The sequence below is a fragment of the Hibiscus syriacus genome, unplaced genomic scaffold (assembly GCF_006381635.1).
Source record: "Hibiscus syriacus cultivar Baekdansim isolate YM2019G1 unplaced genomic scaffold, ASM638163v2 tig00110634_pilon, whole genome shotgun sequence".
Classification (NCBI taxonomy): domain Eukaryota; kingdom Viridiplantae; phylum Streptophyta; class Magnoliopsida; order Malvales; family Malvaceae; genus Hibiscus; species Hibiscus syriacus.
In genome coordinates, this window is record NW_024062807.1 from 238,975 (window position 1) to 263,160 (window position 24,186).

Sequence of the window (24,186 nt, forward strand, 5' to 3'; positions counted from 1 at the left end):
ATATTCATTCTTAAATATACGATTATCACTTGACTTCCTAAATAGCCTGAGCAGCCACCTTCACCTACTTGAAGGTGGGGATGATAATTAAACACGAAATGATGGGTTCCGATCCGATTCGATAGTATAGATTTTATAAAAAAAATCGAGTTCGGATTGGGTTGGGTACGTTTTTTAAGGGGGTGAGGTCGGACTGAGTTCGACAGGAGGGTAAAAAACTCCTATCCAACCCAAGGATAATAATATATATATTTTTAAAAAATGAATTATTTTTTATTAAATATTTATTTATACCAGGTCTGGCTGGATTGGATTTATATTCTAAAAATTCGAGTCGAATCGAAATCAGGTAGAAGATATATATTTTCATATCAGATCAGATGAAGGATATAAAATTTTCAAGTCAGGTTTGAATGGAGTATACATATTTTCAAGTCAAATCGGATTAACCAAAACCCCGACCCTACTTGAAGGATAAACCTCTAATCGTCATCGTACTTAAATTAGCTTGGAATACATCAGTTTACCTTTTGGGGGAGGAAAGGAACGTGAGGCTTTTTGGTCGTTGGGAGGAAGAGACTTTGAAGTTAGACGTAAATTACATGGCAAAAGTATATAGATAGACCCTGTTAATGCTTGTATTTCTATAGTTGGGGGTATACTTGATTGGATATCAATTTTTGTACGATACTTTCCCTTCTTTGCAACAGCTTGCTACTTTTCCTTCGGATGTATACACCATCCGGAAATTATTCGTATGAAAGAAAACAGATTGGTTTCAAATTTGTGATCAAACAAATCCTTGCAAAATATGTGGATTCTCTACGATTACGTTGCGATTTCCTATTGTGCTGTAACGTAGTCGGTGTAAACGGAGCACCAAGTCCAGGCAGCAAAAGTATAATTCAAGTCATTCATCCTTTTGTATCACCTAATGCCTTAACCTCATTTACTTTAGACATCATTCGGAAGCTGCAGACTACAAATCAAGGACCCAAGTCGACGAAAATGCTTTTGTTCAATGAAAAAATTGAACAAACTTAACCTATAGGATGCACAATAACAAATCTAACAAGAATAACAATATGCATCTACTATTCTCTACCACATACTTACCTGATAATACTTGCATTAGACCAATAAATAAGGCTCCGCAGTATCCCAAAGGCCTGCAGCCTTGGGTACCGTCTCCGGAGATTCTCAAACCCTGTCCTTGGAGAGTAAAAACTAACAATTCCCAACAGGCTTCAGCTGTTAATCCTGGCATGAAACACCTCAAGCCTAGAATAGGAAATGTAACTTACTAACAGAAAACTACCAGTGATATTCAGGCGGCCATGGCATTATCCATAGCTAAAGGGTGATAAGTATAAAGAGTCATTGAGCCAAACTCAAACATAACCACCGGCAATCCAAAAATCCACAATTAGAACTGAAATGTTAATGTCATAAGCTACATTTCCTAAAACAAAAACTTAAAGATCCAAGAGGAGCTAAAACCATGTTCAACTACACATCCAGAAACATAATGAAACACGATTCACCAATGCTATGCTTTGCCTGCTTAGTCGAAGAGACTGAAACCCATATCCTGCATCGACACGAAATTTCATTAGCGAAGAACACACCAAACAAGAATCAATTACAGTGTGAAAAGTAATTACATCGTCGGATTCTTCCTTCTCCTCGACCTTCTCCTCTTTCTTGGCCTCAGCAGCAGGCGCATCACCGCCGGCAGCGGCAGTAGGAGCCGAGACAGCAACAGCTCCACCGCCAGAAGGAACTGAAGCCAACTTCTCCCTTCCACTAGCAATTAGCTCGGTGATATCTTTTCCTTTAACTTCAGACAATAGCAACTCTATCCTATCATCATCAGCCTCAGCTCCAACTACAAAATTAAAAAAAAAAAACCCCGTAATTTCCATTTCACCATTTTCCCTACTATTTGATTAAATTACGATTCTAAATTAATATAAAAAAATTCAAAATCCGAAAGTGGACATCAAACTAGAAATTGAGAATACAAAATGTCGACATCAAACAGGTTTCAGAAACTAAGTAACGATAGTGAGAAAAATGACCTGAACCGAGAATATTCTTCAAGTCACCGGCGGAAGGGGAAGAGTTTCCTCCCAGTACGGCGAGCAAGTAGGCGGCGACCACCTTCATTTTTTGCTTGATAAAAGAACGGTGAGGATGGAGCCGCGGAGAAAGCTAGCGTTCGCAGTGAAAGGACTAGAATGTTGATGTTGTTGCTAGGGTTTTTAGTTATACTGAGGGCCGCCTGACTTCATTTCGGCCTGCATGCCCTGCATTATGATTTGATAGGCTATTTTAGGCCCATTTTCCAAGTTTCAACTAAGCATAAATGGGCTTAAGCCCATATACGAATTGTTATACATTTTTTTGGATAAATCTACAATGTATACAATTCAATATCTGTTCAAAGATTCTTAACAATTTGGAAGTGAACACTCGTACCCTGATATATGCGGTGTCTTTCATGTAACATAAAAAAATATTAATCTGAAAATAGTGTTAATTTAAAAATTAGTTCTATGTAGGGTGATATTTAGTCGTTTATGTTGGGCACATTTTTATCATAAATAAATAGATCGTATTTTGGTCATAACAATATACTAATATTTTTTTTTTGAATTAATCATTGATATCCGATCTATTGACCGACTAATCCAGATCGGGTACTGCAGAGGCGAGGGCTACCCTCTCAACCTAGTTTGCTCCATTCATAAACTCCAAGATTCAAACCCCTGACATTCCTTAAGAGATCTAGTGTCGCATTCCACTATACCAACTAGTTGGTTACTAATATTATTTTTAATTAAGATTTTATTTTGCTAAACGGAGATTTTAATTTGTAAAATAATTAGATAAGATCTTAAATCTATACTTCCAACAATAAAAGGCACACGACAAGCTCATCTCTCTCCCTCTCTTTGTTAGTTTAATCTAAATGAGATTCCAAGAATTCCCATATAGTTTAGTTTAATTAATTACTATTAATTTATAAATTTAGACCAAGAAAAATCATCATTTATGAATTAAAAAATAATGGAAATTGAAGGAAAAAAGATTGTCCCAATCATTTGACTCAAAAATATTGAAAAACAATTCTCAAATCAACGTCAAAGAAATAATCAAAATAGTTGAGGGAAAATAGTAATTTGATCGATGTTTATGTTGAGGCCAACTCTACATTTGTCTTATTAAATTTAGCAATCAACTCTAGCAAATTATGTCCCACCTAAGACCCAAAAAGCTTGGGAAAATTGTTGCACATTCATACATTTAAAGCATTAATATTATCTATAGAAATATAGAGAAACGAAAATATATTATCAATATAAAATATAAAATTTATTTGAAATACATGATGATTTTAAATTTGCAAAGAGGAATTCAGGGACGGAGTTAGGATTAAATATTGACAATGTCGAAATATTAAAGTTTTTTTTTTAAAAAAAAAAAGTACAATGACTTATTAGGTATTTAAACTTAAAATTCATAAGACAACATTTAATTGGTCTAATATTTAAACTTATAATAACCTAAATTGTTATTAGACTAAAAAATTGAGAACATGAGAACATCTTTGTTTAGTTCGGCCCATTCTTGATTAAATATTTAATAAATCTTCATATTTTTTAAATCTGAATATTATTTATTTTTACATGAACTAAAATACTATTATACCAAAATTAATCAAATATATAAATTTTTTATAGGGACCGAGATGTTTTTGGGCCCCAACAGATCTCCGCCTTTGCCCTCAATCCATCCCTAAAAGATATGATAGGCCCTCTTTAGGTCGAGATAGCTGACTCAAAGGATATTTTAGACAAGAGGTCTCATGAGAGTAGTTATTTTTATTGAATAAACAAAAAAAATAACACAATCACAATTGTAAAAAAATACTATAAAAATAAAAGACAAATCATGTAAAACTATTTTAACTTTACATTACTTTATGATCGTTAGATGAGTGAAAGTAGACGAATAGAATTAACAGTAGAATATGAGAATATATTCACTGGGAAAATAAAAATAAAAAGATAATCTCAACGGTCTATTTTTATTCATTTAATGATCCTAAATTGATTTTAAACTACAAGTTTTTTTTTATATTTTAGAAGTGAATTCTAACCCCTATTTCTTGATCTCTCTCGTACACACGCGCACGTAAATACATACATATATATATATATATATATATATATATATATATATATATATATGGGCCATGCTCATCTTTCACCAAGTAAAATTATTTTAGTTTTATACAGATTTAAGATTATTAGACGAGTAAAAACCAATGATGGGATTAAAAGTAAGAAATATATATATATATATATATATATATATATATATATATATATATATATATATATATATATATATATATATATATATTTTCCCTAATTAATCATTATTTGTTTTTGTACATTGAACTTGAAAGTTAGAAACCCCAAAATCAAATTAATAAAATGCAATAGGTAAATATATCCCCACAAGAAATTCAAAGCGTATATATATATATATATATATATATATATATATATATATATATATATATATATATATTTTGAATTTGATGGGTTGGGAGATGGTAGACAAGCAAGCACGTGGTTGAATGGCCGCAAATTATACAAGAAAATAAGCCGCTGAAAGTCCAGAAAGTGACCTACCCAATTACTGCGATTTCTTTAATCTCCATTAAATGCTGTCGTTTCAAGTTTGCACACGCGTTGTTCATGCCACAATACAAACTCTTTCTCGCCTGCCAAACACTAATATATAACAAGGGTATCGATTACATCACCCCACTTCCATTATTCAACGCTCATTTGCTTCACTTTTCTTTTGATCTTTTGCTACCCTTTTACCAGTTTTCTTGATCTTTTTTTTTGTTCTGATGTCAACGGACTCAGATTCTTCTTCCCTGTGGTTTTGCTACGTTTGCAGTGTTTTTTCCTTCATGTTCTTCTCTTTCACCCTCTTGTTGTTGTTGATCTTCGTTTTGAGATTGAAGCCATGGTGTAAATGCGAAATCTGCAAAGCTTTTCTCACTTCGAGTTGGACCAAAGATTTCGATAACCTCTGTGATTGGTACACTCATCTTCTTAAAAAATCACCCACTGGATCGATCCATATCCATGTCCTCGGCAACATCGTCACCGCCGATCCAGAAAACGTCGAACACATTCTCAGAACCCGATTCGAAAACTATCCGAAAGGGAAACCTTTCTCGGCTCTTCTCGGTGATCTGCTCGGCAAAGGTATTTTCAACGTCGACGGCGATTCGTGGAAGTTTCAAAGGAAAACAGCTAGCCTCGAGCTCGGCAGTGTATCGATTCGAATGCATGCGTTCGACATCGTCGAATCGGAGATTCGGACCAGACTCATCCCGCTTTTATCATCTTTCTCTGGTGAACAACGAGTCTTGGATTTACAAGACGTGTTTAGAAGATTTTCATTCGATAATATCTGCAAGTTTTGCTTGGGTTTCGATCCCGGTTGCCTCGAGTTGTCGTTGCCGGTGTCGGAATTCGCCGAGGCTTTCGATACGGCGTCGAAACTGTCGGCACAAAGAGGGTTGGCGCCCTCGTCTTTGATATGGAAAGCCAAAAGGGTGTTGAATTTGGGGTCTGAAAAGGAGCTTAAACAAGCTATAAAAATGGTGGATGAATTCGCTCAATGTATGATCAAACAACGCCACGGAATGGGATTTTCGGACAAACATGATCTTCTCTCGAGATTCATGGGAACAATCGATGATGACAAGTATCTCAGGGACATTGTCGTGAGTTTCCTATTGGCTGGTCGTGACACGGTCGCATCGGGGTTGACAAGTTTCTTCTGGTTGTTATCTCGACACCCGAAAGTCGAGTCGACCATTCGAGACGAGCTCGAAAGGGTCTTGTCGACGTCGTCGTCATCGACCGACGATGACCGACAATCGGTAACTTTCGATCAAATGAGACAAATGCATTACTTACACGCCGCGTTATGCGAAAGCTTGCGGCTGTTTCCTCCAGTCCAACTCGATTCCAAGTTCGCTCAAAACGACGACGTTTTACCGGATTATACCTTTGTAAGGAAAGGCACTAGGGTGACCTACCATCCATACGCAATGGGTCGGATGGAAAGGGTTTGGGGCTCCGATTGCCTTGAATTCATCCCAGAAAGGTGGCTGAAAACGGTAGATATATCCCTGAAAGCCCATACAAATACCCGGTTTTCCAAGCCGGGTTGAGGGTTTGTTTAGGGAAGGAAATGGCACTGGTAGAGATGAAATGTGTGGTTCTAGCCATAATCAGCCGGTTCAACATCCGGGTCGCCAGCCCATATCGAGCGCCGAGGTTTGTCCCGGGTCTCACCGCCACCGTGAGAGGCGGCTTACCAGTTCTAGTCCAAGAAAGGGGAGCTTAATTGTATACATGTACAGTTTATTTGCAAAGGTGTAGAAGTTAGATACAAATTGAACCGTTAAATTTAAAAACCGGGTTGGTTCACTATAGAATAGAGATATTTCTCGTATATTTTGATAAAATATAAGGAAGTTGACTTCTTTTCCTTTTTCCATACGTAAGTTACTTAAAATTTCCTTAAAAACTTTTTTTTAAATTAATAAAACAATTAACTTTATTAACTAAATAAAATATAATAAAATAACAATCCTAAAAGTAATATCTCTGAAAATTGAAATAAACTAATTATATTACTTTTTTTCGGTACAAAGGATTGAGAAAACGACATCGTTTTTCGGCTTACAATTTTAGGGTTTCATCTCCACGCTTACCTGCTTCTATCAGATGTCTCGTTTCTCGTGCCTCTTTCCTTCTTCAAATCATTCAAACAACTTGAAAAAAATATACAAACTAACATCGTAAACATTGAAAACTAAATATTGGTAGAGATCGAAATATTAGAATATTTAAGAAAAATTTAAAGATTTATTAGATATTTAATCTCAAAATTCAGCATGAATCAAGTGACCTTAGTGATTAAGAGACTGTAATTATCCTTGAGGTCTCGAGTTCGAGCACTGCGCATGTAGGGTATGAGCGTTCATTGTCAAATAGTTGAGTTTTTGTACAAATATTACCTTGTATTCACCATAGATTTATTTTTAAAAAAAACTCAAAGTTTGATAACACCTAATTTGTCTAATATTTAAACTAATTTATACAAGATAATACATAATTTGTCTAATATTTAAACTTACAATGACCTAAATTGTTATTAGACCAAAAATTTTTAGAACACGAGATTATCCTTCTTTAGTTCGTTCCTTACTTGATTAAATATTTAATAAATTCTTATATTTTTAATTTAAATATTTAATTTTAGATGAACTAAAATATTATTTGACCAAAATTATACCGAATATACAAATTTTATTAAGGGCGGCCCCCTGATCATAACTGATAAATGAAAAATAAACATCACTGATGATAACATAATAATACACATAACATACTAATACATTGGTAAAATTAATATAAAAATGCTTATAAATACTTTTCAATGTAAGAAAATTAATAAAAAAATTTAAATTAAAAATAAATTAATAATGTAATTAAAAAAATTGACGATGCATAATTTATTTAAAAAAACGTTATAAAATAATATTATACAACAAAGAGTAACATGGGCAACCGACCATGATTTAATGCACTTTCTTAGTTATTTTTTTTTAAATATTATAAATCATCTTGTTCTTTGTCAAGAGGTAACATGCATGCTTTACCGACACGTTCATTAAAATAAACATAATAACTACATTACTACAAGGGAAAAACGATACCCCAAAAGTTAAAATAATGAAAGAAATGCAAAATATTTCATGTATGTTGAGTTCAGGTAAAGGTTGTCATGTTTATTTAATTAGCTGATCAGTTAAAGACAAAGAATGTTAGTATAAGTGGTTGAGATTCAGAAATTTAAACATATAAAGTTAAGTTCGAATCCTATCATTGTTATTCTTGCTGGACAATATGTAAATTTCTATACAAATCCAAATTGGATTTTAGGTATGTCCTGGCCTGGACCGGAGGAGTCATTTTTACCTAAACATTTTTTATATAAAAAATAAAAATGTTTTAAATAAAATTTCGTTTGTGCAAGGTATGGCTCATAAATATACCGGTAAAGACCCCCGCGGTACGGTACAGGGTTAATTTTGTAATTATGTACCAGGGTTTTCTATTATAAATAAAGATGTAACCTAAACCTATGAGAATTGAATAAAATTTTCTAGCGCCGCCTAGACACCGAGGACGTAAGCACATTGCCGAATCTCGTTAAAATTCTTGTGTTCTTTCATTTACTTTGCCCGATTTATCAACCGTTTGTAAAAGATAATTAAATTTAAAATTTATTTTTTAATTAAATAAAAAAATTGTTTAATAGTATATTCTTCAATTTTCTTTTAAGATTCTTATTTTTTTAGGAGGGAAGTATTTGAATCACGTTTCAAATATTGATAAATTTACATATACATGTAAAAAAAATGTTTGAACATGGGGTATTTAAGATAAATATCATTCTTTTTATCATTGAAATCATTTTTTTAATTCAATCCTCAAATTAAAAAAAATAATTAAGCTCTAAATTTTTTTGTATCTGATTGAAATTTTATACATGAAAATTTTATTAATTCATATTTTTTATGGAAACTAATTATTAAATATAACAATTTTTTAGATCAATTGATGTCACATATCATATTATGGTATTGTTGAGTGATATTTTTATTAATTTTTAGATTTTTTTTTTAAATTTCAATAGCTTCTTTAAAATTTTTTCTTTAAAAATCTATCAATTTTTCTTTTAATTTGATAACTCAGAATAAAGTTTTCAATTTAATTAAACGAAAAAATTAAATGTTATATTAATTATTTTTTCAAAAATTAGAATACTTCATACCCCTTGAGCTTTTATTTTAGATGTATTCTAAATTTGATTTTTTTTTTTCAACCCATGTGCATAGGGGCCTTATTTTATTTTCTGCAAACTATGGCTTATTTATTTTTCCAAAATTGTTAGTACTGATTTATTATTATATTCCAAAGTCACGTCACAAGTGACGACTTCTTCACTCACATTCGATTTTAGCTTTATTATAAAATAAATATTTAAATTATATATTTATTTTAGGATAAATTACACGTTTAGTATTTAAAGTTTTGATCTATTTTAGCCCCTAAATTTTTAAATTTTTTTCAAAATTATATCTAAAGTTTAGTTTTTATTTTATTTTAGTACCAACCGTTAAAAGCTTTAGTTTTTGTTTCAATTTAGTATCCATTTAAAATTTAATTTTTGAAAAAACTAAAAGTTTAAGTACTAAAACATACCAAAACTGATAGTTTAGGTACTAAACACGCTAAATTTTTAACAGCGGGGTACTAAAATAAAATAAAAACTAAATGTTAGATATGATTTTGAAAAAATTTGAAAGTTTAAGATTAAATGTGTAGTTTATCCTTTTATTTATTTTAAATCTATTTATTATTAAAGTATATATTTAACATTTTATTACTTTAATTTTTTTAAGATCGATATATTATTCAGTTAAATTTATATTAGATTATAGGGTTTCTCAAACCAAAATAAAAAAAATAAAATCGATTTTTGAGAGTTGGAAGTTTGATTTAAATTTTGGATAGATAAATTTTTAAAATTAAAGTGTTTGAAAGTTATATCTTTAAGTTTTTTTAAAAAAATAATTAAAAAAATGAGAATAAAAAAGACATAGATCGAATTTAATGCTTATAGAAAACAAGACATTGATTTGAATAGAGGTTAAGATGACTAAGAATGTGTCATTTCTCAGCATACTTTTGTTGCCATTCTTCCTCACGAAGAGTTCGGGGTAGTTCTAATGTACGACAGTCTTAATATACGGTTAAAGAAATATTCTACTGGAAATGTTAATATTTTTTTAACATTTACGGTAAAACGCTACTTAAAACATTATTTTTTCACTGAAAATGTTAATTTCACTAACTAATTTATGGTAGAACCTAATATTAACATTTCCGGAAGAAAAATAATATTTTAGGTAACGCTTTACCATAAATGTTAAACATTTTGGGTAGCGCCCAATATTAACTATTTCGGTAGAAAAAAATAATGTTTTAAGTAGTGTTTTACCAGAAATGTTAAAAAATATTAACATTTCTGATAACATATTTTTTTAACCGTATATTAAGACTCGCTTCTAAAGTTTTCCTTAAAATACCTTGATACTTACTTGAAGGAAACCACATCATTCTCTCCACTTGGTTACAATACCTCAACACGATCGCTGTGAAAATCATGATCAGATAAATTTATTACTCGACTGTCGAATCTACTCACCTGTCAATCCATCAATAGTCATCAATCTTGGGATCGACACTAGCCACCCTGCTGCATGGTGCCACCAACTCTAGCATTAACATCAACCATCTTAGTATTTGGTGTCGGGAATATATTTGTCAATTCTAATACCTAAACAATAAAACAAAACGATGATTACAACTGATAACAATAATATTTATTATGTCTGCAATCATAATAATAAATATGACTAACCTTCAGTGGAAGCAAGTATCGAAGAGCCATGTACCTATATGGAAGCTGGCCATGTTGTCCATGACTCGAACCTTGCCGACAATGACCGGCTTTCCGTCATTGTTGATCCAAGGTTTCTTGGAGAAGTAACGGTAGCCGAAATCTTGGAGAGGGCGGTATGTGATTGGGTTTCTCATTGATGAAACCACATGATAAATGGTCTCCGATTGTTGATTCGAGGCATGGGCTACCATGGCAACAATCATCGCATTCAACACCATGTCAGCGGTATCTGCAAAATTCAGTTCATTTATCGAGTTCTTGTCACTTAACTGATGACATCAAATTCAATGAAAGATGACTGTTATAAAAGTTATTTTTCACATATATAAGAAAAATGGAGAATAGTTTCGAACTAACCAGGTCCACAACAGCGTCCAAATCTCCTAGGAAGAATGTCAATTTTCCCTTCGCATAACCAATCGCAAGACTATCATCGTTCTGTTTATATTCGACAATAAATTTAAGGTTTAAGATCGTAAATTAAAGTCTTTAAAAAGGCTTAGAATGAAGGATTGTAGGTTACCTGACACCTTCAGCCCAACCAGGGAATGGCTCTTTCAAAGTGCTGCTGATAATGGTAGGTCGTACGATGACAGCAGGCAAAGTCCCCTTGAACTCTCCCATCACCATTTCTCCCATTGCCTTCGTAAATACATATGTGTTTGGACATCCATAAAATCTTGCCCTGATTTCATGTTGTCATGAATTCTAGCATTTTAAGGTTTGATGTATCCTCATATGATTTATTATCCGAAAACAAATTTGAAGTTAATGACGCAAAACCTATACCTTTGAATACCCAAATCTTTCATGGATCGAGTAATTTCCTTGTCCGAAGCTCTTTGAACTCTCAGTTCATTCAATTTCTGTTCAATAATTTCCTTCTCGACATTAATATCTAGGCCCGAAACACCATTAAGTGTCTCTCCCATGCTGTAAGGATTTTCAAGTATAAGTCCTGACCTTTCCCCGACACATAAGCTGCAAAACCAAACATTAGTTGCATGAAAATGTGCACTTACAGAGTGGAGGATCAGTTAGTTGGATAAGAGATTTGCTTATAGGCGAAGAGACAACTATATGTGTGGACGGACCAGTGGATACATGAACCAGAACTTTTAGTTTGACACATTTCTTGGCGAAGTCCCCAACAAATTTAGCTCCAAATGTGTTGAGGCCAAGTGACACTCATGTCTACATAAAGAACAAAATCAATACATTAGAGATCGTGAGCCGAATTCCGTTAGTCCAATCTCAGTTTCGAGACACCGATAGTAAATTCAAATGTGTTACCTTTCATGAAAGTTGGTAGTTGCAGCAAGGTTAACTACAGCATCCACTTCATTGAACATCTCTTGCACCAAATTAGAATCTTTAATTCCCAAATCTTCATAGGAGATGTCTCCAGGGACCACTGTTAGTTTTTCTGATATGAATGAAGTGAAATTTTTCCTACACTTCTCTTTCAAAACTTTGAACAGATCCTTCCCTGTTATCTGTAAAACAGTTACATATGATTCGGATTGGAACGATGAGTGTCTGATATATCGTATATTAGATTTCTTTGAAAACTATGTGTACCCCATTGTGCAAACGGTGTGTTGCAGATTCATGATCCGCGGCTCGTAAAAGAAGATAGAGCTTCTTCACATTGGGTTGAACTCTTAGTATTTTCTCCACAAAAACTGCACAGTAAAATCCATTACAAAACATGCATACATGTCTTTAAAAAAATAAGTAAAAATGATGTTCTTACTCTTTGCCAAGAACCCAGCAGCACCAATCACTAAGATGGACTTGTTATCAAGAAATCGAAGAACACTCACTAATTCCATTGCAAACAATTAAGTGTTTAAAGTGAATCTGAATTAATACTCAGTTGCTTAATTTGAGATTCAAAGAAGCTCCAATGGCCTTTTATGATACACACGTAGGTGGTTGGGGGTCGCATGGAGCTGCCCCCTTTTATTTATTACTGATTTACATTCTCTATCGAGAAAGTGTCGGTCGGTGTTAAGAATGTGTCTCACCTCTTGCGTGACACGTATGTTAGTTTAGTCGATCTTGGTGACACATATATGTTGAAAACTTAACCTAAATGAGAAATTTGGGGCCCCTTTAACGACATTGTTAGTTAGAACGATGAATGCCTTTAAAAACCGAAAACTCGAATCTTTGGAGTATTTGTAAGAATTCGAAGAACTAATGTACTAATCGATGACACCCTCGTCTCGATTAGTTTGTTTTAATCGACACATTTTTATGTTTTAAATAGATAATGCTAAAATTTGTTTAAGTTATTAATTAAGGTTTAATTCTTAATTTGTTTAAGTTATCCTTTAATAATATGATTTTACCCCGCTTCGAACATGCCTATCAAACCATGTTAGCATATTCTTCATGCGAAAAATCAAGTCTTAGAACCATTTTGAACGCAATTTTTACTCCGATTACGATGTCTCGTATGTGTTGATATTACTCTCAATCAAAAAATAAGTTACAATACTACACCTCTAATTTTATAAATTATGCAATTTTTTTAGATTAACTAAGGAAAAACCCCTCGAATATGCCTACCAAACCAATTTAGAATTTCCTTTATGCACAAAACAAGCTTTGAAACTATTTTCAACCCGATTTTTAACTCGCTTATAGTATCTCATATGTCTTTATATTAGCCTCAACTGAAAGATAAATTCGAACACTATGTTTCTAATCTTATAAATTATCAAAATCTTGAGATTAAATACCCGAACATGCCCAACAACACTTATGATTTGTGCTGAAAAACAACATACCTCACTCATTGGAAAACGTGAGGTATCTTGAATACCACTCTTAATAAATTTCTTTGGATAGTTTAATATCTCAGTAATCTCGTTTTACGCAAAATGCGATGTATTAAATATCAATATTAAATTACATTCTCTGAAAAGTTCATCCACGTTGGATGTTCCTCGTGCCGTGTAGAAAGTGAGAACTTAATGCGTGTTTCGTGGGATGTGAGTTAGTCCTACATGTGTACTTTGAGGGTATTTTTCTAACAAATATGTTAAGGAAGATGTTTTTAGAAAAAAATAATTAATGGGGGTTTTAATATAATAACCCCTAATGTTTTATTCCATAACTATTCCAAAGCTACGTCACAAGTGACAACTTACCATTGATGAATTCTTTAATCATGTAACTTTTTATTTATTTATTTTAGGTTTTTCAAATCAAAATTAATTTTTAAAAGTCGGATATTTAATTTTATTTTTGAATAGATGAAATTTTAAGATCAAATTGTTATAGAATTATAATTTCTTGAAAAAATATTTAATAAAAATGAATGGGCATAAATCAAATTTGATGTTGATGGTGAACGAGATAGTGATCTGAATGAAGATCAAAATGACTATGGAAAGTGATTTAACATCTCCAAAATTGAAAGAAGAAAAGAAAAAGTGAGAAAATAACATCTCGAAGAAGAAAGTAAGATGGAAGGTCACATGTCAAGTATTTATTGGGTAATAACATTTTTAGTGAACATATTAAATTTAAAACGATTAACGAATAAAATGTTAGATACATATTTTGACAAAAAAAATTAAGCACATAAAAAATGTTGGGTAATCTATGTCAAATACCATTCATCTTTAAGCTCGGGCTCGAAAATACCATCGACATTTTAATTTTGTCAATTTTAGCACGGACGTTTATGTTTCACTGCAATTTTGCCACTCCACCGTTAATTCGTTAACGGGACGATGACATGACATCTTTTTTCCGTGACGACGATGATATGGCACCCTCATCAAAACGACGTCGTTTTGGCACGACCGTTTTGATGCTCAAAAAGCTCAAAACAACGTCGTTTTGTTGATGAAAAATATGCTTTTCACAAGATTTGAACCGTAAACCTTTAGAATCCAAATTTAAATACCTAACCACCAAACTAACTTGAGAACTTATTATAACCTTAACAAAACTATTATAAATATGGTTCTTCATGTGAAAAAATTTATGATTACTAGTTGTTTAGTCGATTTTTGGGATTGAAGTCTGGTTTTTTAATCCACAGATACCCGAAGACCTTCATTTTGTGCTGAGAATGAGGCATACCTTTGAATCTCTTGGATACCAATCTGGTTTCTGTCTGTCTCAGTTGATTTCATTGAACAGAAATGGTTCGTCTCTATCGACTATTCCTTCGAAGCAGTCCACCGTTCCAATGCTGCCACCTCCTCCGCTCTTCAATTGGAGCCAGTAGCCACTTCCGACAGCAACTAATCCGACGGTTGCTTCGCCTAATTTTCAGAACCCGGTTAGACTTGGATTTCAGCAACCCAAAGACGAAACCCACATGTTCCTACTGCCACGTTCGTCCGAAACCTGAATGGAAGACATGATGGTTGAGCATGAAAACGACATCAAATGGCCTAATGGCTTGAGTTTCTTCAGTGCTCTCACCGGACGAACCGAAGACGCCAAGCTTTTATTCAACTCTGAGAGCTTAGGGAACAAACCAGAAACAAAACATCACCCGCTTATACTTGAAGGAAAATACTCGAATCAAAATTCAGATAGCTTGGATAGTCATCCGGAGAATACGAGGAAGATGGATAAGTTAAAGAACTTTCCGATACCCGCAAGGATGGCAACGTCTTCATCGTCGACTTCAGTTGAGCATCATCAGCACCAACCCGGGGAGTATAGGAACTCCGAGCCCGGGATGTACACGGATGTCATGGAAACGTTCTTGGAATGAAATGCAGAAGGTTTATGGTTTGTTTGTTTGATTTTTTCACATGAAGATAATGAGGGTGACGGTGGTAGCGATGCAATTTATAATAGTTTTGTTAAGGTTATATTAAGTTCTTAAGTTAGTTTGGTGGTTGGGTATTTAAATTTGGATTCTAAAGGTTTACGGTTTGAATCTCATCAAAAACATATTTTTCATTAACAAAACGACGTCGTTTTGAGCTTTTTGAGCATCAAAACGGTCGTGCCAAAACGACGTCGTTTTGATGAGAGTGTCATGTCATCGCCGTCACGAAAAAAGATGGCATGTCATCGTCCCGTTAACGGATTAACGGCGGAGTGGCAAAATTGCAGTGAAACATAAACGTCTATGTTAAAATTGGCAAAATTAAAATGTCGATGACATTTTCGAGCCCGAACTTAAAGATGAGTGGTATTTGACATAGATTACCCAAAAATATTTTAGGCACTTATTTTACAATTAAGTCTTTTTTTTACTCGAAGAGATAACTTGATATAATTATGCTCTCACACCCTTACTCTTCACACATTTTAAAATTTTAGTCACTTTTATTTTAATTCTAAGAATTTAATCTTTCTAGCCTTTTTATTTAAGGGTAAAGTCCACATATGATCCACCGATTATAGGACACTACTTTGTTGAGTACTCCGACTATCAAAAGTTACAAAATGGTCCTCCGACTATAGGACTTTGCTTCGTGAGTCTCTCGACTATTAAAGTTACAAAATAATCACCTGACTATTCATTATGTTCCAAACTTTTCCTTTTCATTAAAACATTGACGGTAGTTTTAACTGGATGTTAATCTGTTGTCTTAGATATGATAATCGATTGAGATTTTGGGAACACATTTTACCAAATCTCAAATAACATATTAATATATAGCTTAGACTGTCATCAAATTTTTAATGGAAAAAGACGAATTTGGAACGTAATGAATAGTCGGGTGACTATTTTATAACATTTAATAGTCGAGGGACTCAACGAAGCAAAGTCCTATATAACTTTGATAGTTGGGGGACTAAAAAAACAACACCCTTTAACCTGGGGACCGGTTGTGTATTTTACCCTTTATTTAATAATTCAAATCCAATTGATAACAATCTTACTAGACTTCCATCATATTAGATTATACGATTTTTTTTTCTTTCAAAATTGCTCACATGATTTAAAACCACATGAAGGCTATGGAAACAAAAATATAAAGTATCGACTTCCATCCTACCTGTGTGAGAAGAACCTTATAAATTCATATTCAAAATTGAAAACCTTACAACCTCACCTTCAACATTATTATTTACTTATTTGTATAGTCTCGAAATAGATGATTGAAATTTATTTGACTACTTGATTGTTTGATTTAATTCTAAGTTGACCTTAATAAAGTTTCGATAAATCAATGTGATATTTTCGGCTCGATTTCATAGATTAAGTTCAACAATAGTCAGAATATCAAACTATGACAAAGGACTATTACATAGGATGGATTTAAACCTCAATACATGATTTTATTCAAACTTCAACATATATTCTTCAAACTTTTATGGACAGCTATATATGATTTTATGCTGTCATGAACAACAATGACACATAAATAAAACCATGAATTTCACAACGCTACGTAGAATTAAATAGTGATTCGATTCGGTTCGGCTCGGCTCGGCTCTTTTCTTTCATTTGGAAATGTATTTTACGATGCCAGGAATATGATTGCTCATGAAGTAATGGTCCCAGTCGATGCTTTTGGGATCGAAGTAGAACATATCATTCTCTACGAGGCTCGATCTTGCCTCTGTTCGTAATTTCTCGGTGTTTATGTCGTCAAATCTGTGATTATCTCTTGTTTGTTTTAAGACTCGAAAATACGATTATGTTTTGAGACTCAATATAAAAAAATTAGGCGAGTATATATACGTACATGGCATGTAAGAACGAGTAGGGACTATAAATGTCGACTAATCGCATCGCGAAGTCGATCTTCCTCTTGAGATTAGTGTAAACACCTTGAAAGAAATGACAAAAAACTATATTTGCCAATTCCAATGCCTAAACAATAAAACAAACAATGAGCGCAATCAATAATAATAACATCTATTACGTCTGCAATGATAAGTATGTCTAACCTTCAGCGGAAGCGAGTATCGAAGAGCCATGTATCTATGGAAGCCCGCCATGGTGTCCATGACTCCATTGTTGTCGATCCAAGGTTTCTTGGAGAAGTAACGGTAGCCGAAATCTAAGAGAGAGCGATATATGATTGGTTTTCTCATTGATGAACCCACATGATAAATGGTCTCCGATCGTTGGTTCGAGGCATGGGCTACCATGGCTACAACCATCGCATTCACCACCATGTCAGCCGGTATCTGCAAAATTCAATTCATTGTTACTTGACCGATGACGTCAAATTCAATTCACCACCATGAAGAGTATCGAACTCACCAGGTCAACAACAGCGTCCACATCTCCGAGGAAGAATGTCAATTTACCCTTAGCATAACCAATGATAAGACTATCGATCGTTCTGTTTATAATCGAGAAGAAAAAAATTCAAGATTTAAGATCGTAACTAAAAATCTTTTGAAAGGGTTTAGAATGAAGGATTGTAGGTTACCTAACACCTTCAGCCCACCCAGGGAATGGCTCTTTCAAAGTGCTGGTGATAATTGTAGGTCGTATGATGACAGCAGGCAAAGTCCCCTTCAACTCTCCTACCATCATTTCTCCCATTGCCTTCGTAAATACATATGTGTTTGGCCATCCATAAAATCTTGCCCTGATTTTATGTTGTCATGAATTCTATCATTTTAAAATTTTATGTATTCTCATATATATTCTTATAATATACTATCCAAAACCAATTTCATGTTAATGACACAAAACTTATACCTTTGAATGCCCAAATCTTTCATGGATTGAGTAATTTCCTTGTCCGAAGCTCTTGAACTCTGAGTTCATTCAATTTATGTTCAATAATTTCCTTCTCGACGTTAATATCTAAGCCCGAGACACCATTAAGTGTCTCTCCCATGCTGTAAGAATTTTCAACTATAAGTCCTGTCCTTTCCCCAGACACATGCTGCAAAACCAAACATTAGTTGTATGAAAATGTGCTTTAACTCGAATTCAAAGTGACACAAATTAATTGAACACAAGTATGTTCTCTCTGAAATCCTCTTATATTTTCTTCCTTCATATAGTGAATTTTTTTTTTGTCCGTTATTTCTCCCTTTTGGGTTTTCAAGAAAATCTTTATGTTCTTTGTTTTTCTTTTTTGATTATGTTTATTTGTTTGTCGATAATCGTTCTGATATTATAATAAATTTGTACCAGAATTTCGAGTTCAATATTATGGCAATAATAAAGTAAGATATTCTGCTATTGAATTAAAACTCTAGCTTCTCATTATGATAGGTGAATATTCGGAATGTCCTTGTATAGTTGCACTTAGAGCGGAGGATCAGTTAGTTGGATGAGAGATTTACTTAATAGGCGAAGAGAAAACTAAATGTGTAGAATGACCTGTGGACACATGAACCAAAACTTTTAGTTTGACACATTTCTTGGCAAAGTCTGCAACAAATTTAACTCCAAATGTGTTGTGGCCAAGTGACACATATATCTACAAATAGAACAAAATCGATACATTAGAGATCGTGACCCGAATTCTGTTAGTCCAATATTAGTTTCGAGACATAATAGTAAATTCAAATGTGTTACCTTTCATAAAAGTTGGTTGTTGCAGCTAGGTTAACCACAATATCCACTTCATTGAACATCTCTTGTACCAAATTAGAATCTTTAATCCCCAAGTCTTCACAGGAGATGTCTCCAGGGACCACTGTTATTTTTCCTGACATGAATGAAGCGAAATTTTCCCCACATTTCTCTTTCAAAACTTTGAACAGATCCTTCCCTATTATCTGTAAAACAATTACATATGATTCGGATTCGAACGATGAGTGTCTGATATATCGTATATTCGATCTCTTTGAAAACTATGTGTACCTCATTGTGCAAACGGCGTGTTGCAGATTCATGACCCGCGGCTCGTAAAAGAAGATAGAGCTTCTTCACATTGGGTTGAACTCTTAGTATTTTCTCCACAAAACTGCACAGTAAAATTCATTACAAAACATGCATACGTGTCCTGAAAAAAGCAAGTAAAGATGATGTTGTTACTCTTTGCCAAAAACCCAGCAGCACCGGTGACTATGATGGACTTGTTGTCAAGAAACTGAAGAAGACTCCCTAATTCCATTGCAAACATTGGAGTGAGGCTAGAATAACACTCTGTTGCTTTAAGCTTCAAAGAAGCTCCAATGGCCTTTTATGATACACACGTAGGTGGTTGGGAGTTGCATAGGGTTGCCCATTTCGTGATGAATTATTAATTATAGCAGTGAGTATTCGTTAGGTTGACCACTGTTGTTTTGAAATTCATTATTCTCAATAACATATAAGAAAGAAATACTTAGTAAAAAGATGTAAGGTCAATCTCCAGGAACTTAAAAAAATCTCAAATTTCGGATTGAATTTGCTTTGACCAGGCGATATGCCGAAAATAAAATGAGGGTTTGATAAAAAGAATTAAATAATAAAAAGTAATTTAAAGTGAAAATAAAGAAAATAAAAAATGTAAAATTGAGAATAAATATGGTAAAAAGCAACTTCAAGCCCCGCTTTAACTCAATTCGTTTCTGATCATCGAAAATGAATTTTCACTTTAGGATTCACGCCGGTTATAGTCTACAAGGCATTATCCTTGTAACTTGCTTTTCACTTTATTAATTGATTTCCCCAAAGCCAATATTTGGAAATCCAACTTTTAATTGAACCAAAAATGACAATCGTCGTTAGTGCAAAAATAATTTAGGTTTAAAAAAAGTCCGACTCGGATTATGTTGTCTCTTTGAGAATTGAACTTGATCTCAATTTCCCTTAGTGGACCGCCGCTAAGTGTGTTCATAGGAAGACGAATTTGCTATTCTTCGATCTTTCCTCCCAACTTTAAATCAAAACATCAACCAGACCAACAAACTCTTTTTGAAATGAAAGTGTTTTGATTTTAAAAGGATAGATCGATTACTTATCCAAGTTTCCAGAAAACTGAGAATGACATCTTGAAGATGTTAAGTGCTTTTCAATTCTCACATATTGAATTGAGTCATCGCTTAGTCTTTCAGCTTATAAGAAAATTAGTTAAGCATGACAAAAGTTATACCGTGTTATGCTCAGAGTCGTGCTCATATCTCCGGTCGTGATCAAATAATAAAATAAATGCAAAATACGTCTTTTTTACTGCTAATATTGAAAAATAAGATCATGCACGAAAATAAACACAATCCAATCAAATCAACAATAATAAATCCATAAAATTAAAGAATTATCAAACAAATGTCATCGATTCGATAAAATTAATTCCGATTTTACAACACCTATGAACTGACCGTATGGTCCAAAGACGTACAAAATTAAAAAAGAAGAGATTATTCGAGAAAAAATCAACTAAAAAGTTGATCGTATTTCCATTGAATTAATCAGATTTTATGAATCGTAAGAGATTAATTCAACAAGAAATGAAAGAGACGTTGCACCTTCAAAAAATAATTAATTTGAAGTTGTTAGAAGTCTTTAAAACTGTACGTCTGCAAGAGTTGTGTGAATATTGAAATGGCCACTTGGAGAATTGAAATGGCAACACGAGGATTAGCTTGCAGCAACAAATTAATGTCTAATTGTTTAGGATAAGTGGGAAGCAAACACGTGGTTACATGGAGGCCACTCCTAATCTGAAGTGGGGAAAAGAATACTGCACGAACGGGGAATACAAAGATAAATACACGCAAAGGAATGACAAAGCAGCCATTACACGATCGACTCTAAGCAAATTCCTCGATGCAACAGAGATAAATAGCTAACATTCATGCAACTGCGCTGGAGCTCTGAGATTCTGATTGCCCAGCAACAAAGTAGACAACACCCATTGGCCGGCTGTTCACTGCACAATACATTCCATTTCTTACCAAGACTCGATGAGTTGATCATATCCAATTAGCGACTTGCATCTTTTGAGCTAGCAAGAACTTCCATGCACCTTGCTTTTGGTCCTCCCGCCGAACCCTTTACCTCTCCACCGAATAAGGTGTGGTAAAGGCTTTATTAATTCACAATCCCAAATGGTCGGAAAATAACATACAGCTCATCGGCTTTTTGTAACTTTAGAACCAGTGGCTTCCATGCTAAATGACCATGTACCATCACCATATCCAACCCGACCAGTCACCACCACGCTTTGAAGTCTGCTGTCCTCCTTACTACATCAAACGCTGAACAGCTTGCTACAGAATTTTCGGTACAAGAAATATTACAGAATTCGATGCTTTAAAAATATTAACCCGTTCATCGATCTCCATAAAAATTGGCCACCACTTATTCGGACGACTAACAAGGTTGCGAAGCCAACGAACAACGATAGGGGAATTAATTTCAATCGATAAGGAGGTTACACCTTGTTGGAAGTGTAAGTGGGCACAAGATAATTTATAACTCACACAATAGTATTAACACGAATAAAATACAAATATGAACATAATATTAACTCCAGCTAGTTCACAAATCCAACCCTGTTAATCAAAGTTTTGCTAAATTATCTATCGTATTTTGTTTTCACTCTACTTACATACATGTATTATACACAAAAATTAAAGAAATTAGCCCACTCTACTTACATACATGTATTATACACAAAAATTAAAGAAATTAGCCCGCGCATATATATATATATATATATATATAATGTAATTAACTGTTGGGAAATAAACAAAGTACAAGTAATTTCCCTATTACCAGATTAGTGAGAATACGAAATAAAAGCAGAAAATAATACCCGAAATTGATAACGGAGTTCAGCCAATTGTGCTTACGTCTCCGAACTACTGCAGATCTTTTACTAAGAGAGAAAATTTACAGGTGTTTACAAAACACTCACTACTCACAAGAAAGCTCTCTAGTATTGGGAGAAAGAAATGATTTTTGGAATGGTTTTGAAGCTAAATGAGCTAGGGTATTTATAGTTGAAACTTAAGGACTTAATCTTGTAAATACCCTAAAACCTAGGGATTAATTGTGATTATCCCATTATCATTTTTCAACAAACATCTACCAAACTTTGAAAAACTATTTTTCAAAGAAACATTTACCAAACTTTGAAAACCATTTTCAAAGAAACATTTACCAAACTTTGAAAACCATTTTTTTCAAAATTGGTTACCAAACTTGAAAACCATTTTTTCAAAGTTGGTTACCAAACTTGAAAACCATTTTAATACTTTCAACAATCTCCCACTTGAAGACTGATTTTAATCTGTCTTCACACCTCGATCATTGCAACAACTTTTCTAGTCTTGTTACTCTAGCATGTCAACTGAAGTTGAACACAACTTCAGTTTGTCTTTAGTCACCGTCTTTGTCAACATATCTGCCGGATTTTGAGCTCCACTGATCTTTTCAAGTTTCAAAATCTCATCTTCCAGAAGAGACCGAATAAAATGATATCGCAATTGTATGTGCTTTGTCCTGGAATGAAAAGACGGATTCTTTGCTAGATGTATAGCACTTTGACTGTCGCAATACAAGACATTGTTTTCTTGTTTCTTGCCTAACTCTTCCAAGAAACTTTGGAGCAAAACCATCTCCTTCCTAGCTTCCGTAACAGCGACATATTCTGCTTCAGTTGTGGAGAGAGCAACTATCTTCTGCAGTTGAGAAACCCAACTCACTGCGGTTCCTCCTAGAGTATAGACATACCCTGTAGTGCTCCTTCTGATGTCAACATTTCCGGCTAAGTCAGCATCTACATAGCCTGTCAGTATTGTATCTCCACCTTTGAAACAAAGTGCTTTGTTTATGGTACCCCGCAGATATCTAAGGATCCATTTGACTGCTTCCCAGTGTACCTTTCCCGGATTATTCATGTACCTGCTAACAACTCCCACTGCTTGAGCAATATCTGGTCTGGTACAAACCATGGCATACATCAGACTTCCAATCGCTGAGGCGTACGGCACCTTCACCATGTGTGCACGTTCTTCCTCCGTCTTTGGTGACTGTTCTTTGGAGAGTCTGAAATGAACACCTAAAGGTGTACTTATTGGTTTAGCATATTGCATGTTGAACCTGGAGAGTACTTTGTTGATGTACTCAGCCTGTGATAATATCAAAGTCCCTGACTTTGTGTCTCTCTTGATCCTCATCCCAAGAATCTGCTTTGCAGCGCCCAGATCCTTAATAGCAAACTGTGTTGACAATTTTTGCTTCAAGTTTATAATCTCTTGTATGTCTGAGCCTGCAACGAGCATGTCATCAACATACAACAATAAAATAATGACGATATTGTCGAACCTCTTGATGTAGCAACAATGATCTGTTTGGCATCTAGTAAAACCACTGCTACTCATGAAACTATCGAACTTCTTGTACCACTGTCTAGGAGCTTGTTTTAAACCATACAAGCTCTTCTTCAACCTGCATACCAGGTTTTTCTTGTCTGCCTCTATGAAGCCTTCTGGCTGCCTCATATAGATTTCTTCCTCCAAATCACCATGAAGGAAAGCTGTCTTTACATCTAACTGCTCAAGATGTAAATTCTCTGCAGCTACAATTTTCAACACCAGTCTGATTGTAGACAGTTTCACGACTGGAGAGAAAATTTCATTGTAGTCAATACCTTCTTTTTGCTGAAAACCTTTGACAACCAATCTCGCTTGTAGCGTTTG

General features: G+C 34.0%; 3 protein-coding genes and 2 pseudogenes across 3 annotated transcripts; 2 read left to right on the plus strand and 3 right to left on the minus strand.

Moving 5' to 3' along the window:
• Positions 1-1,375: 1,375 nt before the first annotated feature.
• On the minus strand, positions 1,376-2,221 carry LOC120136618 (60S acidic ribosomal protein P2A-like). Its single transcript, XM_039152593.1, has 3 exons — positions 2,082-2,221; positions 1,665-1,888; positions 1,376-1,591 (listed from the first exon to the last, which is right to left on the minus strand). The coding sequence occupies exons 1-3, from the start codon at positions 2,167-2,169 to the stop codon at positions 1,565-1,567; spliced, it is 339 nt and encodes a 112-aa protein (XP_039008524.1). The 5' UTR covers positions 2,170-2,221; the 3' UTR covers positions 1,376-1,564.
• A 2,704-nt stretch (positions 2,222-4,925) lies between these two features.
• LOC120136640 (cytochrome P450 94C1-like) lies at positions 4,926-6,485 on the plus strand. The gene is given in 2 exon segments (XM_039152609.1): positions 4,926-6,212; positions 6,215-6,485. Coding segments are annotated over 2 exon segments (1,515 nt in total). The 5' UTR covers positions 4,926-4,933; the 3' UTR covers positions 6,451-6,485.
• A 4,678-nt stretch (positions 6,486-11,163) lies between these two features.
• Positions 11,164-12,479, minus strand: LOC120136629 (annotated as a pseudogene).
• Positions 12,480-15,022: 2,543 nt separating this feature from the next.
• Positions 15,023-15,394, plus strand: LOC120136602 (protein RICE SALT SENSITIVE 3-like). The gene has a single exon (XM_039152581.1). The coding sequence runs from the start codon at positions 15,023-15,025 to the stop codon at positions 15,392-15,394; it is 372 nt and encodes a 123-aa protein (XP_039008512.1).
• A 1,688-nt stretch (positions 15,395-17,082) lies between these two features.
• LOC120136663 lies at positions 17,083-19,671 on the minus strand (annotated as a pseudogene).
• Between the last annotated feature and the right edge of the window lie 4,515 nt (positions 19,672-24,186).